This window comes from Serinus canaria, chromosome 3 (assembly GCF_022539315.1).
Source record: "Serinus canaria isolate serCan28SL12 chromosome 3, serCan2020, whole genome shotgun sequence".
Classification (NCBI taxonomy): domain Eukaryota; kingdom Metazoa; phylum Chordata; class Aves; order Passeriformes; family Fringillidae; genus Serinus; species Serinus canaria.
In genome coordinates, this window is record NC_066316.1 from 41,591,794 (window position 1) to 41,609,435 (window position 17,642).

Here is a 17,642-nt window from a genome sequence, read left to right on the forward strand (position 1 = left end):
AGAGAGCCATGGCACGCACTTCTGTGAGCAAAACAGTTCTTCTGCCTAAAAAGTGTCCTCAGAATTACAGTCAGAGATTGGAAGAAGTCAAGGGGACCATCTGGATTTATTTCAGCAGCAGCCAGCACATGTAAAATCTCTTAAGTTCACACTCTTATGCTCCTATGTAAAGGAATTTAAACCACATTTTTACCCAGGGGAAAAAACCCAAACAAACCCAAACAATAGCTATTATTCTAATGAAAAGCAATTAAAACATCATTAGCAGTAGTCCCTAGTTGTTTTGCAGACTGGTCATTTGTCTACACAGAGCTCAAAAAAAGCATTACGAATTTAGGACAGCAGATCAAGATTTTATGAAGCTCCTTATGTTCATGTCTTCTTTCTTGCCACCTCAGTAATACAGCAAGCATTACTGGAAAGACTAAGAAGGTCAGAACAGCTAAGAGGCAGGAAAGAAAATGGGAATCTTGTTATATACACCGTCCTGCAAATTTTAACTGCAGAAACCTGAGTTTCAAATTAATTCATAAACAAAAATCCTATTGATTTTTAGCAGTGGAGGAATGTACTCATTCTCTCTCTTGCCACATGAATTTTTGCAGAGCTCAACAAGATTCAGAATAATCCCAGCTTGTGGCACTATTTAGATTTTCAAGAGATGTCACCCTGAAATAATTTGAATTTTATAGCTTTCGTGGTTGTATCTTGAATTGACCTTGATACCAAGTCACCAAAACAAGTATTTTGTGATCTGTTTTTCATCACTAATTTCATTCTCACATTTCTCCAAACTGAAGATGGATGTTCATTTTTAAAAGCTTGGATTTGTGATTTTAAAAAACAAAAATTAATCAAAGAACACATATGTAAGAGTGTCTGTGTGTTCCTTCCAGTTTGGAAATCAAAAGTGGTTTCCTCATCAGCTCCAGATTGGCACTGCAGTGCTTAACACCACTCAGCTGGGGAGTGCTCAAGGAATGCAAAAGCAGGCAAGCCCCTGAGAAACAAGGGCCTGCTTGTTTCATGAGAAATCAGCTAATAGTTTTCCAGTACAGATGTCCTGCTTTACTTTCAGTTTGGTGAAGACTGGGGTAACAAATGGCAGCTTATATGCCTCTGAGATAGGACTTGTGTGGAAGAAAGGGCTCCCTTGTCTGTAAGTGCAGGAGGGCACAAGGGTGGTAGCCCTTGTACCAGCAAAGCCTAATGCAGAAAGAAGGGAGAAGCTCTGCTGTTGCATAGCTCTTCCTGTTCAGTGACTAATTCTATCACTATACAATTGCTAATTCTGCCTTTGAAAGGGTATTTTCAAGGCTGCAGTGCAAACCATTGAAGTAATGAGGTTACTGGTACCTTTTCTAGGGAAACCCACAGACTTTACTGCTTGGAAGACATCTTTTGCTATGTCGTGTTGTCACTTAGACTATTACAAAAATGTCTGCATTTAATACTACTCTTCTTTTATGTTCATCATTTGTAATCCTGGCAGTAGGATGTTTTTATATTTGCTTCATGATACTCATAAACACCTGTACTGCATATTTTCTTACATATTTTTCTTGAGATGCTATCTCCTTAGTTTTTACTGCCATCTTAATATTGTAGAAGTCTGCCAGACTCCTACCTTCTCTTTTAACCCTCCTTAGCTTTTACTGTAATTCTCCAATTTTGCAAATGCTAATTTCTAAATACTTGCTACATGACCTATGGGCCCACAGGAATTCCAGCTCCCACTGCGTAATCCTGAGCCATTGCTCAATCTAAGTCTCAGTAACAGCCCTGGTTTTTCTGTGCATCTCATGCAACACAGTTCTGAATTGGCTCCATAGGCCACAATACCCTTTCTGATGCCAAGAAGAACTCAGAAGAGTTTCTAGAGGTTCACTTCCAGGCTGCTGGTTTTTTAACTCAAATAAATCCTCTCCTATAACTTAATGAAACAGATTATGATACATGGAAAGGGCTATTTGCCATCCATCTTCCAGCACAGGTAACTGTTTTTGTTTTTCATTACAAAAAGTTTATGGAAAAAGGATAAGTTCAAAAGACAAAAAAAGAGTAAAAGCAAGAGAGATGTCACAGTTTTAAACAGGCAGAACCTTAAAATATTCTTGGTTCCCTCTGAAGTAGTTTATGCTTTCAAAAGCATAAAAAATACACTCATCTGCCCCTGCCTCCCCCAGTGGGTGTCCTTAAGCTCCCCCTAGATTTATGAAATATTAGTGTATTTGTCATGTTAGTTTTGGTAAAGGAGTAACTTTAACACCAAACAATGCTGAATGCCCTACATTACTAATGATGCCTCTGAAGACTGAGAACCTGGACCACACCTGCTTTTGTTCCACAGCCCTGTAGCTTTTAATTGTCTTCTCTTGCTTCAAAGTTGTGTAAGGGCAGTGGTGACTCCTGGCAGGATTACAGAGTGCGTAACTGATACATTATCAGTGTATGTGACAAGATAGGTAAACACTGCTTCCTTCAGAATGTGTTCGTGTCCATTCTAGGTGTTCTGGAAAAAAACTCAGAAAATACCCGAAGTCAGTTTTTAAAAATTCAAAATCAAGTTTAATTTAAGAAGACTGTCTTCAAATAAAATTTATATACATTGTATTTACAATTTTCCTGCTGACAACATCATGTTTACATATAATAACCTGCATTAGTTACACTGAAATGGGCTCCACTCAGCCTTTAGACTGAAGCCAGTGCCAGTGCCAGTCTGGATGTCAGATGCTCTCCAAAGCTGCTCTGTCACTCCCCAGCTAGGCAATGGAGAGAAAACAAAAGGAAGGGCTCAAAGGCTGAGATAAGGATGGGGACAGTTTAGTCACCAATTACTGTCATGGACAAAACAGACTCAACTTAGGGAAAATTAATTAATTACCAATCAAATTAAGAGTCTTACATACTTAAAAATATTGCAATTGGGGTTTCTTGCTTTCTCTGACATGCTCAGGAAGTTGTGAAGTGTAACACAAACAACAAAAGTGCTGTCAGCCTTTGATTTAATAAAAGAGAATTAGCAACCATTTGCTTTTCTGATCAAGTAACTTGCATAGCATGGGCAGTTCCATCAGACAAACACGTTTGATGTCTTTTGTGGTCATAATCTAGACTTGCTCTAAACCTGTTGAGAATTAACTTGAAGATGTTGCAAAATGTTTTTTGATTCACTCTGGAAAACAGACATGAGACAGCATCTGAGGAAAACAAAGAATGGAAGTAATCCCAATGGACAGTACAGCCTTCCAGAACTCAAGCAGGAGAGTTAAATATTGGATGGAATTAATGGAAACTGATCTGCACAAAAGTGGGTTTGTGCCCTTTTCACTGTCTTGTGGAAACTGATTCTGTCAGTTCCTTTGTGGGCCACATGCTTTCCTTTTGCCTGCTGAGGAAGAAGGTGCAGAACTTCTAAAAACGTTTCTTCATTAATTTAGGCCTAAACATTTTTGTTTGTTTTATTATTTTTAAACTACTGAATGGCTTCATGTTTCAATTTTTGCTTCCACTAAATGTGCAGCCAGATGAAGACTGGGTGTGGGGGATGTGACTTAAATGCAGAAGAAGCAGTATCCTGAACAGCCCTGCATGTTGGGGGTCAGTCCTTTCACTCTCTCTTCAGCTTTCAGAAGAAAGCAGCATTTAAGAGATCACCTAAAATGTCAAGCCAGTTTAAAACTATCATTCTTAGAGATTACTCTAGAACTAGATATTTTATTATTTTGGATTGTTAACACAAACATTCCAGAGAATGCAGCTCGGTTTTCCCACTGTAGTTTCACTCTGGAATACTTGCCTTTTCTCTAATAAACTATTTGCAAATGTTCACTTTTCTCTTTGAAAATCTGGTTTTACAGAAATATAAATTTTGGCTTTTACATTTTTCCACTGACTCCCTTCCTCTTATGGGAACAATTCATCCCCTTCTCTCTGCCAAAATGCACTGATTGGTAGCAGGGCTGGGTTTTTTTAGTGTACATTTCTTCTTACAGCCACAGCAATATAGCCAGATTTATAAAACTGTTAGGATAGTGAGACATTCATATTTCTAATGGAAAAATAAACAACCTAAGGCTGAAGTTTTATGGCTCAGCACAGAAAATAGCCAAACTTCTAATGCTTTTTTTGTTATCTATCACCTTCTTTATCCCTATGAAAACAGTGCTTTGGGAGCCTGCTGGCAGAGATCATTCTTCTTAGAAAATTATCATCATGTTGTTGGTATTTCTTCACTGGGCTGACACTTCAAACATCCCATCCCATTTTCTGGAACAAGCAGACCACACCATTTTCCAAAATTAATCCAAAGAAGATAGCAAACCAAGGGAGTATTCGGTTCAAGTTCAATGTAACTGCAAAAAAAAACCAGAACAAATTTATCGTGTACCATTTAAGAAGATCACAGAAATCATATGAGAATTCATATTAATTTGTGTGTATTAGAAATCACACGAATTTGTTAAAAGTCTGCATTACAAAGACATGAATAAAATTAATATGAAATTTTCATTTCAGACACTCAAAAGAAATCTATTTTTGTTTCAATGATCCATGAGTTGCCTGAAATTGTAACAGATGGATCTGGTGGATAAGATACCATACACACAAAGAGATGCTGGTGAGATAAGAGGTACTTTTTTTCTTCCTTTTAATTTTTTTTTTGTTTCAATCACTTTCTATTAAAGTTTAAGGAATACAGTTTTAAACTAGAGCTATTTCAGTCATGTATCTGATACAGATTAAAAAGATAACAATAATAGTGACTTCTGTAACATCAGCAGTCTGTCACACATATTCTGTACACATAATGCAGTATATAAAATGCAAAAATGTACCTCTAATTGCCTGAGAGTTTGATATCAAGACAAACACTTTTATAAATGCAAGGCACAAAGGCGTGTAGTCGTGCTCCCAAATAACAGCTGGAATTAGCAGGAGCTTTCCATAGGTGGATAACAGCAGTGCTTTGAGAAGTAAGATGAAGTCAGACTTTCTTTTCAGCATCTCAGGTGACATCCACCACAAGGTAATAAAAATGCCAATGAAAAATGAAGTTTGTTCTGAAAGGAAATAAGAGGCATTGGAAAGAGAGAACAAAGTGCCAAAAATCAAGTCCAGATCTGAATGACATGTTCAGTAAAATGACACGTCCCAAATGCAATGGAGCCACTTTTAAAAAGCCACAGGCAAATACAAATATTTGTTCTCTATCTCCTGTGTTCATTTTAATAGCCAAATATTCCTTAAACCAATTCAGTATCATGACATTCAGAATAATTCTATCACAGGATTCAATCTGTAGGATTATCATATTTGTGATTTCTGACTCCATATAGCACAGGAAGTTAAGCACAAGAACCTCTTCACTTTCACTTTTTAGCAATAAGAGAGGGGTTTCTTTCAACTGTCTGTTAGGCTGAAAAACAAAATCAATCCTTCTTTGCAAAAGGTCACCAGCAATGACCCCTTTTCATCCAGCATGAGAAAGAACACCAAGGTGAAAATACTTTTGAGCTACCAGACCTTTTTTGACACCACTCCCGTGATGCTGGCATTAATGCAGATGTCAAAGAAACTCCCACAATAATTGTAATAGATGACTCACTACTGAAAAATCAGTTCAATATTTTTACTGACATATTATAAAAACCTACTTAAAACAACATTAGACAATAAAGGATTTAAATTAAGCTCTGAATGTGTAAGAAAAATACTAGTTTTAGTGTGCAAGTCTGACTTAAACACTATCATCTGAAAAAGTATGAGAAAAAATGTTTTAACCAGCATAGAACAAAACCACTCCCCTGCCTTCAAGTGCAGTCTTAGAGCACAGAAGTATTTACTCTTTATTGTGAATAACACTTGTCTATATTTTACTGTATTTGTTTAAAAAAACAACCCCAAGCAGATACAGCTTTTCCCAACTGTTTACTTTAGTAAGGTTGTATCACCTTAATGAATAGTAAACCTTGAAGTCAACAGAAACATGGAATAAGGCTGAGCTCTGCACTGATCTTCAAACTAGGTCAAGAGATATCAGGCAAAGATTTCTGAATATTGCCACTTTTCAGTCTCTTCATATCTAATGCTGATCATATCAGTCTGAACTGTAATCAGGACAGGCATTTCCATTAAATGCAGACAAATTAGAGAGTATGTGTGTAATTGTTTAACCATACTGGGTTGGACATCACATCCATTCTCTATCAATTTTGGCAGTATGGGCCTAAAGTTTTTCAATGCTTAAAGAGTATATGATACAAATCACCAATCTTACCTAAAGAAGCTATGCCAAACATTCTATAAAAATCCCATTCTTTGGCATATCTGATTAAGTCATCAGGATCTGTATTCTGGCTTGAATCCTGTAGTTGCAACCACCTGAGATAAGCTTCACAGAGCAAACAAAATATGCAGAGCTTCCCATGAATCTGGTAAAGGAAAGAATAATAAAAGGAGTAGTATTACATCAGCATAAATTAAAGCATTAGTAAGAAATCAGCATTTAAAAAATAACCTCTACACAAACTCTGTAGGAGTATTATTTTTTTTAAGCATATAAGCAAAATTACTTCCATTGAGCCACTAGTTTAGCACATCATCCTTTTAACATCTGTTAACAAGATAGTCAAATTACAATGTGCACAAAACTGCATCAACAGTTCTGTACAGAAGAAGGTATATAACTGTGGTTAAGGCCTGATCCATACTTTTTAAAATTGGGAAGGCTATTCAGCTAGGAATGAAAAACCAAAATTGTACCATTGCTAGCATAGAATTATACTATCTAAAATTTCTGTTTAAGGGCAACTGCTCCATTCAGCAAACTGGTTTAAGTAGCCTTATTTCTCTTTTTCCCTGGGACAATCTCCATTAGAAGAAACTGGTAGTGTAGTTATACCAAAACATTTACCTCATCTAAGAGTGAGGCACCAAAAATATAGGAAGCAATATAACCAAACAAAGCTATTTTAAATATCTTCTGAAGTGACATCAAAAATTATGTTGTGAGGGCCAACAGTTAGCATGTTTCCACATTATACAGTCTATAAGCCAGGGCATATATGAGATGATTTCTGGTTTTATACAGATTTAAACAAGCCATAACAATTTCTGTGCTGGATTCTACTTTTTCTATTGGAGGAAAAAGTTATGCCAACTGCACATACAGGCATAGGCTTTGCCAGTTTAAAAGACAGCTCCATTTATTTTAATAGATGAACTTTTCACATACAGTCTTTGCAGAAGCCTCACAGGAAACATCGTTACCAGTCTCCAGAAGCACCAAATTAATTAAAACTATTTAGATAGATTTATGCTTGAAAGATGAAGTCAGTGTATTTATCTACACTGCTTAAACTGAACTGGCTAAGAGGTACCAACATGAACAGAGCACATACTTATGCTTAGAGATTTTTCTCTAGATTAGCTTCCCTCTCCTGGGAAATCAGTCCTTACAGTAAAAATATGCAATATTAAAACACTGCACTTCTACACTCCAGACTGGCCATGTATGTAATTCTGCATCAACCACAATTCAACCACTATGTAATTCTGCATCAACCACAATTCAAGTGAAAGCCACCATCTTTTGCTCTGGCTTTGAAGGCACAGGTAATTACACAGGGAGAAACTTGTGAGCAATTAGTACAGTAGGTTTAATTGGCACAGGACTGCTAATTTGGTATGTTATACTCCTATTGCTCATTTGAAAAAGAATTGTTTCCAAGAGAAATTCAATTTGAAAATTAATTTGCAATTAGGTCTTTCTCTTAAGAGTGGAATTTAGCACATCATCCTTTTAGCACCAATTAACATGATAGGCAGGTCAGAGGTTAGGAAGAAAACTGCATGAACAGTTCTTTGCAGTTCCTTCTCTTTAACATGTAAGATGACTTTGTATTTGTTGGTACTGCAGTATCACTTCTGTGAAGACAGAAGCTGTCTTAGTAACAGTGGGAGTTTGAGATTCCATGTGTTCTATTCATGATATAACTGGTTCAGCTTGCTGAAATGGAAGGGCAGGAGATGAACAATCTTCAAAGTTTTATAACTATTAAAACAGACTAACCAAACCTAAATATATTTTTAACAAAAAAAGCCACAAGGTAGGGACATAGCAACTTACATTTATCTTTGTATTGAAAAGAATGTGCCTGTATGCTTGTGCTTTGCATAAAACAGCATTAATCAAGATGATAACAGGATCATACTCAATGTATTTATCCACAGGTTTCTGGCAGGATTTCTGAAAATCACAAAATAAGAAAAATTAGGAGGAAAAAAAGCAAAGGAAGAGTTTATAAAATTCTCATCTGATCTTAGTACAACTGGATAAATACAAATCAGCAATTCAATTATTAGTAGTTTTTCCCTAATGTCATCTTCATTTTCAATACAGTTTTAATTTATCCAGAAAAATTGCTTCTCCTCCCTTGACACGACACTTGACAGACAGAGTTCCCTTATAAAATAGAAAGATTTATTATTGATTTTTACAGGGCTTGGATTAAGATTGATAACGAAATATGCAGAAATGGACTTCATTATCATGTTGTGCTCCACAGATGCAAAAATCTAAACTACTTTCCTAAGACTCAATAAATGCATCAGTATCATGCTAAAGGTTAACTGATCATGGCTCATCCACTGCACATTTTATTTGTGTTATTTTGGGTATTTTTTAGAAAGAAAATTTTTTTTTTTCTATCACTTCTTTATTTTCAGAGATGCTTTATCCTCCTATCCTACTTTTTTTCTTCCTTTCAAGAAGATAGGAAATGTTTTTTGCTGTTGCATTGTTCTTCCATACTGTCAAATTGTCTGGATGTTTCAACCAGTTTTCCATCATTAAGCAAACACCAATACATTCAGAATACTGATAACGTAGTTTTCACACACATCCACAGCCAAAGAGTCAGTTGCCACTAAACAGTGGTAGGACACTAAACCATCAATTCTCCAAGACATCTGCTGGTTCTGCTAGAGAGGGAATTTCACAGAGACCACTGGGAACTGATAGTCATCAATCCCCTCCAGCTTTATTGACTTACCTGCCTGGCTGATCACTCCTTGATCTGAGCTAGGGCTAATAAAATGCTGTTATACTGTGAGCAGGAGGGTTAAATAATCTTATAAAATGCTCGTCTAGCAGACCTAAGGGGGAAGTAACTTCTAGCGGAGAGCAGAGGAGCAGCAGCCACCACCTCAGCCCAAACAAGTGCACTTGCAGCAGGGTGCTCTCCTGCAAGCCAGCTTTCTCCTGCTGCTAATCCTCCAGTCTGGCTACTTGTTTCCTCCAAGCTGTCCTCAGCTAATCTTGGTCCCCCAGGCCTTCACATTAGCTGCCACACTGAGAACACAACAGTCAGAGAAATTATCTTTATTTTCATTTTAATGAGTGCATGGTGGTGCACTGCCAGAAGAGAATTGTCGGCACACCACTTTCTGAAACAGCCAAAAATGCAACATCAGACAACATACACCTACAGACAAACTCCCAGGACAGAACATACAGGTTTTTCAATTTTCATTTTTCTGTCATACTAAGACCAACTAAGTACCACACTGCTTCTCACTCACCCTGCCATAGGATGAGAAGGAGACTCAGAAGAAGGTAAAACCCACGGGTGGTTAAAAGAATAGTTTCATAATTGAAATAAAACAAAATATAATAATAACAGTAACAAAATGGAAGATAAGAGAGAGATAAAGCCCAGGAGAAACAAGAGCTGCACAACACGATTTCTCACCAGCCACTGACCAAGGCCCATTCCATCCCTGAGCAATGATCAGCCCCTCCTGGCAACTCTCCCCAGTTCATTTACCAGGCACAACACTCTATGGAGTATGGCATATCCCTTTGGCCAGTTTGGGTCAGCTGTCCTGGCTGTGCTTCCTCCCAGCTCCTTGTGCACCTGCTGGCTGGCAGAGCATGGGAAACTGAAAACTCCTTTGCTTGGGGAGGGCACTAATAGCAACAACTAAAACATCAGTGTGCTGTCAACATTATTCTCATTCTGAATCCAAAATACAGCACTCTACCAGCTACTAGGCATAAAATTAAACCAGCCAAAACGAGGACAGTGTCCAAAGTTAACGCTGCCTTGCTATTTAACGGAATTATTTTTGTAGAATCTGAGAATGCAGAATTTCACCTGCAAATTGACTCAGAAGTCCAACATCAACATCAAGAAAAGCATCCGAACAAATGCATAAACTGAATAGAAGGTCTAGGGAATGCTGCAACCTCTCATCAGTGTTTCTTGGTCCAGCTTAAGAAAAATTCAACTCATTTCAATAAGAAAACACTGTGTATGACAGTACACAAGTTAGAGGTAATGAATTAAAAAACTACCTCAACTAACCAAGAGTTTGATAAGTCTAAAATTAAAGTGAATTAGATAGAAAAAGGACATCGCACAAGACCACAGTTATAAGATTTAATAGAGTGAAAAGGAAATTGTTACTTTAATTAGAGGCAGTGTCTTGCTTCATTTCTTTCTACTGGGAAATCATAAACAGATTTTCTTATCGGTGGTAATTTGCATATATCAAATCTCTGGGTTGATTTAGCATCGGACAAGCACAATTTTTTAAATAGGTTTATTCACACAAACACTGGACAAGTCCATTCAAAGTAAGATTATTTAACACAATGGGTGTCATAAAGGTTAGATGAAGGGTATCCTACATACACCCAGTTTTATTATGCTCAAATTCTTCTACAACTGAACATTTTCTGACCAGGACCAAAAATCTTTCTGAGTAAAGAATGGTATTTTCAACTGGAAGATCCCAATGGAAACACTAATCAAAAAATTTGCAGTTAAGAGGTACTGAAAAATTTTGACTGACAGCTGACCTGAATTTTAGACAATGAAAATTTATCAAACCAACCATCCAGGCAAAACCAACAATTCAGAAATTTACTGCAGATATATATGGAGACTGCTACAAATGAATACACAAATAGTGGCGTCTTCTGCCCCACAGTTGCTGGCAGCCAAATACCAAACCTTCTCTGCAGCTGTGAAAATTATGTTAAATTTAGCATTTCTGTCTTCTAGAGCTAGATGAGAGCCTTATCTTAATATATTTTATACTCCTAAGATACTTTATTTCTATCTGAGTCTCTGTTGCAAGGAAAAGCCCTCTGTGCTTACCCAGCCAGCATCACCCAGGGATTTGTGAGACCTACAAACCACTTTTGCTGCAAAAGACTTGTGTGTGCACTGCTACAGACTAACTGGATGATGGCTGCTGTACCATTAGTCCACTACTGAACTAATGTGCCCTCTAGGAAGAATTTTTTCCATACCTGGCTATTTCATTATTTTTTCCAGCTACACAACTAAAACATCTGACACGAACCTCAAATGCCTAGGAAAGAAACCTGTGAGTAAAGCCTGACTTCAGCAAAATCAGTGCAAGCAAGGACTGGTGCAGTTCAATACACATATGTTTCTCTAGATAGTTTCAGCTAGTTAAAGGGATGTAACTTTGGGGACACTGATAATCACTAACACTTTGAGAGAAGATTGGTATGAGCAGCTCAGCTATGGAGAACTGCTTGCACACTTACTTTTAAGATTCTACTCAGGCAGTTTAACTCCAATCCTGGCGCTCACGTCTCGTTCCCCACTGCTGTTCTGCACAGCTGTAGTCAGTGGCCTGGGCAGCATGAGTGAAAAAGGCACACCTTTGACACACCTGAGCTTTTTCATCCTCTTTGGACTTTCTCAAAGATGTGCCTCAATTATCACAAAAGCAGTAACAAGAGGTAACTGGACTTCTCTACGCTTTTAGCCATTTTCCAATTTCTGCTGTAAATATGTAACTGGCATCAGAAACAAGTAACTGATATTTTTTCTTGAAAAAATAGACACTACTTTGATTAAAAGGTACTTTCAGATTACATGCCAGAAGAGAAGTCAAGCTTCACACCATAAATTCTATTTACACATCTTCTGATTTAGTGAATTTAAGGAACATTACGAGTATTTGATACTGACATACAAAAGTCCAAGAGATACTGTGCTCCCCTAAAAAAGGATGTTAAAAGGATATCAATATTCTAGCAAATTTAAATGGCTATTACTTTAAGAACTGTTTGACTAATCAAATATTTAGGAAGATTTGACTATGCTTGTTTGTTTAGAAAAATCTTCCGTTTTCATAACTTAGAAGTTTGCTTAGTTATCTTAAAAAAAATTAAAACCAATTAGCAAAGGCAAATTAAAGAAAAAACAAAACTTCAAAAGCAAGTACAACCATCTTCTTCATAGTGTAGTATATGAGATGCTTTTTGATCAAAGCAATCCAAAACATTTAAGGGAAGTAACATACATTTTAAAGTCTCAGTTGTATTAAATATGACAAAAAAAAAAGTACTGATATGTTGATTCAAACTTCATGTTTATCAGGCTTTCATAAATCACTACTCAAAAGACATAACTCTTGCTTTGTTCATCAAAGATACTCAGCTTGGAAACAGTGTTCACAAATGTGTGCCCAATACAATACAGTATACAAATATTTGAGAAAACACCTGTCTCTGAAGGATAAAGTTTCTAAATGATATGAACATGACTTTTTTTGATTCATCTCTCTAATTTTAAAACATTACTTATTTTTAAACAAAAAGATTTTGGGATGGGGTTTTGGAATGTAAAAGAATTCTTTAAGAGGAAGCCATAGGACATGACAGAAAGTAAAAATATACACTGGAGAACAATGCTTCATCCTGATCTAAAACTACCATGAAAAAAACACACCATGAATACATTTGCAAATCTCTGGGCATTAGAAATATCAATGAAACAGTCTTATTAGAGTATTCCTTTCTCCAGGGTTTGGAGTTTGGCAAAATTAAGCTACAATTTTTTGCTGGACTACACATACAGCGAATTGTAACAACATTTACATAGCTTCCACATGAACAGGGGTCCATTTGCATTGGTTCATAGGCAAATTAAAGACTCTTGTGAGTGTGCCCTTAATCCCAATTGCACCCTTAAATAATAAAACACATTAGCTGTGATGCTTTCAGGAATGGATTCTTTATTAGGGATGCAGCCAAATGTCACAGTAGACTGAAAAACAAAACAACCCAGTTTCAGGTGCGTTCCCTTTCAGAAAACAAATTAAAAATATTGTTTTTCCAGTGGTGAGTTGGTCTGTAAATAGAGTTATGTAAAATTAGCATATGTTATTTTCCAGGATGATCTTTGTACTTTTGACAGATTCTTTACCATACCACATAAATGCTTTGCATTCAAAGCAAGGCTCTCTGCCTTGCTGCAAAAAAAAAAAAAGAGCTTTTCAATTATTTTTTAATTGCAGAAAAGCTAAATAAAGTGTGCACAGCTCAGGCAATTTGGCTTTCTTATTACAAAACACAAGGGGGATCCTGACTGTGCTCTATATTACAATAAGTAATTTATTTTCCTTTGTTATGGTCTGGAACATTTTTAACATTTTATTTTTAAACACAACAACATATATGAAATTGAAAACCAAATTTTAAAAATGTTTGCATGCCTTTCCTTCTATTTCTGAATAAGTGAAATATGCTGATTTTTTTCTGCATCCATTGCACTTCATAGAGTTTATTTCAGGTTAGCCAAACGTGTTCCCACCCCATGCCCCAGAATTATTACTGTAGTAGCAGTGTTATTTGAACAGTATTTTTTCCTTACTGTTTTTAATGGTTGGTTTGTAGTACATTCAGTGAAGATTTGCTGTATTATTTAGAGATCAATTAAATTTGAAGGGTCTCAATATAATTACCAATAACCTTCTCTAGAAGGAGCCACCTAGGCTTACTTCCACCATAGCTTCTGGCTGGGAATAGGGAACACATCAGTAATTCACAGATTAGAACTAAACCCAGACCCAGGAGATGCAAAGTGAGTGCCAAACCTCACCTCCACTGGAGGCAATCCTAACATGCCCACAGATTCCACACCCTCCCCTGTCACTTCTGTTATCACACTGAACAAAAACCATATTGAAGAGGTCCATCTGTCTCTTGTAATGCTACTTCCACAGCAAAGTACATGCAGGATGAGAAAATGGTTCATCCACTAAATGTGAATCTCCAGCAAGAAGGAGTGTGCAATGCCAGAGGTCTGGGCTAGGCTTCAGCTGAAAATGGTCTTAATTAAACAAAACAGTCTTAAAAAAAAGTTACAGAACTTGAGGAATTTGTGGCAGTTAGCCACCTTGCAGAGTTACTAAGAAAAGACCTTTCCAACCCAAGTGTACTGTGTGGACTTCTATGTTTTATAGAAGAAAGTTTCTTTAGTTCCTTCAGCATCTATTACAAATTTATTCCCAGAGTGGATAATAACACTTGTGAGGTCTTTAATGCTTGCCCACATTCAAATTACAATATGAAGTACAAAGAAATTTTTAATTATATTAAGAGCAGTAATTAAACTAAAGCAACATTAGGCTGAATTTCCAAAATTGTACTCTAATATTGTGGGTTGGAAACACATGTTCCTTAATGGAAGCTTTTAGTATTTGCCTCTGGAAAAAATTCATTCTTCTCTTCAACAAATTAATAGCAGAATACAAAATCATGGTATTTTGCTTAGGCATTCAAATTTAAATCTTCCACCTCAAAATCACATCCAGATCAGGTTAAACACATCCTAAAATAAATGCAGGGCTAGATAGAAGTTGCTGCTGGGAGAACTTAGCTTCTTCAACCTTGAGATAATGTTCCAAAAAGTGCTGAATTACAGGGTTGTCCTGATAATGACAAAGACCTCTGAGATGCAGATTTCTTAATGCATCAAGGATGACTTTAAAATAGTATTGGGGAAAGTCTGTAGGTCAGTATGAAACACTGATGATCTTGACAATATTCAGTTTATTCCCAATTTTCTGGGGCCCTCTATTTTACTTACTATATGGAACAAATGTTGGGTTGTTGTCTGGCTTTTTTTCCCTTAAGATGTCAGTTTTTCCAGGTACTGCTTGAAAATAGGAATGAAACACAAGCACTTTAAACAAAAAAAATTATCTAAATGACTCCCATTAGCCTCACTTTGAGTATCAACAGAAAATCTTTCTATGAATTTTTCACTTCTCTTTTAATGCTACAGTGAAGTAGCAGTACTCAATGAAGACAGATGAAAAATCTTCTCAGGCTGAGTGATCACACCTTCTAATCTCACCTCAGACCTTCAATTTTTCTTAAATACTTTCAGCTTTCCTTAAGTTTTTAAAGGCCTGCAATCTGAGTTTTATATACAAATGATTTTCACACTGATAAGTGGGGTCTTTATATATTTTTAAGTGAAGACTTCTAAGCTATCATTATTTTCAGGTTTGATCATCAAGAAGATTCATAACATTAACACACTCATATCACTACTCATGAAAGTCTGTGAAGGGTATCAAAGGACAATCAGTACTTGACTATTTTTCATTGTCAGCAGCATGATGATGAACAACTTTCCAGGTCTCTGTCCAGAGCAAAGCCTTGCCTGCATGGAACAGAATGCTTGCAGAGAGCTGGTACAATGACAAAACTATCCTTGCAGATTAAAAAAAAAAGTAAACCAAGCATTGCTCTATTGGAAACCATGGGGCCTTGGTAGCTGGAGACAACAGTAGGGCTTTTCTGCCGCATGCAGATAAACCCAAAGTCATATCAGTTCAACTGAAAGAATCTTTTGATCTTGGCAATCTTTCAACATTCTCATCTCCACTTTATGTGCCATGAGCTAACATGCCTCCTGCTCTCAGCACTGCCTGGGTGGCCAGAAATTGAGGGAAAGCTTTGTGATAATATGACATGTGCCACGAAAGAGCAACTAGAACTGAAACTGAACCATGATGACTCACAACACAGCCAGAGCAAACCTACTGGTACGAGTCAGTGAAAAATGGTACAGATCTGGGGCTGCATAGAAAAGTTGGACAGAATACCAGATTGCTTTGCTCTTTTACTCAGCTCTTTACTCTTTTTATATGAGTTTAGCATTTGTGATGAATACAGCAACTGGGACTTAAGTCTTTGATTCTACATGGCATGCCACAGCTCCAATAAACCAAGAACTTTGGTCCTCAAATGGTTAAATGCCAAGGGGAATGAGTGCCATCTACTGGCTCCCAGGTTGCTTTAGATCTGCTTATCAGCACCAGATAAACAAGCAAGAGGAAGTTGTAGATTTCAATGAGGTCTCCCCTCAGTCTCATCTTCTCCAGGCTGAATAAGCCAAGTGACCTCAGCTGCTCCTCATATGGCTTCCCCTCTACATCCTTCATCAGCTTTGTAGTCCTCCTTTAGATGCTCTGCAATAGCTTTACATCTTTCTTACTCTGCTTTGCCCAAACCTGCCCCCAGCACAGGAGGTGAGGCTGCCCCAGTGCAGAGCAGAGCAGAGCAGAGCAGGACAATCCCGTCCCTTGCCTGGCTGGTGATGCTGTGCCTGATGTCCCCCAGGCCAGGGTTGGCCCTGCTGGCTGCCAGGGCACTGCTGACTCAGGTTCACCTTGCCACTGACCAGGACCCCCACATCCCTTTAAATAAGCATCACTCAGACCCTGACATTCAGGTCCAGTGGCAGGGGAGCTGAGTTCAACCATGGAGCCATGCTCAGATCTGCCCTCCAACAAGAGCCAGGCCGAGCAGGCAGAGCAGCAGAGGCACTACAGGGCCCTGCACAGAAGCACACAGGCCAGCCAGGACAGCTCCAGCACACAGGTGCACTCAAGGAACGGGAGGAAATGACATTGGGAAGCAGCGCAGACAGAAAACCTGCAGAATCACAGAATGGGTGAGGGTGAAGTTGAAAAGGACCACACGGGGTCATCTGGTCCCACCTCCCTGCTCAGGCAAAGTCATCCTAGAACACCTGACACAGTACTGTGCCCAGATGGTTCTTGAAAACCTCCAGTGAGGGAGACTCCACAGCTTCTCAGGACAATTTACCCCAGTGCCCAGTCACCTGCACAGTGAAGAGCTTCTTCCTCATATGCAGGCAGAAATTCCTGCGCATCAGTATCTGCCCATTGCTTGGCACCACTGAGAAGAGCCGGTCTCCATCCTCATGACACCCTCCCTTTAGATATTTATACACATTGACGAGTCCCCCTCTCAGCCGTCTCTCCTGGAAGCTAAACAGGCCCAACTCTCTCAGCGTTTCCTCACACGACACCAGGATTCAGGGAAAGCGGCCACAACGCGCGGGCACGGCTCCATCCCAGCGGCAGGGGGCGCTCCAAGGGGCTCAGCCACCCGCGTGCCACCGTGCCCACTACCACATGCCGCCGCCTGCTGACGCGAGAGCTTCCCACGTGCATTCCTGGTCTCCCCCACCGACTGCTCGCCGCCTCCTTACTCACGCAGATGGAGATACGGAGCACCCCGCGCTGGTAGTCCCGGTACAGCTCCGTCGCCTCCTCGTTGCACTCGATACAGCGGTAGGCACCGAGCACCGCCATGGCAGGCAGGAGCACGCCCAGCCCTTTTACCGCTTCCACACCGCCTCCTCGTTTCCGCGTTCGGGAGCGCGGCAGAGCCAAACCGCGCCGCGCTGCATCCCGGGAGCTGTGGTTTTCCTGCCGCTGCCGCACGCCCGACTGCGCTTGCGGAGAACTCCATGTCCCAGGGGGCA

At 38.6% G+C, this 17,642-nt stretch overlaps 2 protein-coding genes across 2 annotated transcripts in view; one reads left to right on the top strand and one right to left on the bottom strand.

Annotated features, from left to right (window-relative positions):
* The window catches only part of TTC13 (tetratricopeptide repeat domain 13), a 58,061-nt gene that overhangs the window by 767 nt on the left and 39,652 nt on the right, over nt 1-17,642 (top strand). The gene's annotated exons all lie outside the window — the stretch shown is intronic.
* Nucleotides 34-17,577, bottom strand: ARV1 (ARV1 homolog, fatty acid homeostasis modulator). The gene is made up of 5 exons (XM_030235556.2): nt 17,371-17,577; nt 8,135-8,254; nt 6,284-6,437; nt 4,842-5,066; nt 34-4,358 (listed from the first exon to the last, which is right to left on the bottom strand). Exons 1-5 carry the CDS (start codon nt 17,467-17,469, stop codon nt 4,252-4,254), a joined length of 705 nt encoding a protein of 234 aa, XP_030091416.2. The 5' UTR covers nt 17,470-17,577; the 3' UTR covers nt 34-4,251.

Bases quoted from the DNA above. Each gene is read 5' to 3' on its own strand.
- ARV1 (XM_030235556.2), bottom strand. From the start codon at position 17,469: ATGGCGGTGCTCGGTGCCTACCGCTGTATCGAGTGCAACGAGGAGGCG. The intron at 8,255-17,370 runs GTGAGTAAGGAG...TGTGATTTTCAG, and splicing joins TGCTCCGTATCTCCATCTGC to AAATCCTGCCAGAAACCTGT. The intron at 6,438-8,134 runs GTAAGTTGCTAT...TTCCTTTACCAG, and splicing joins TTTTCAATACAAAGATAAAT to ATTCATGGGAAGCTCTGCAT.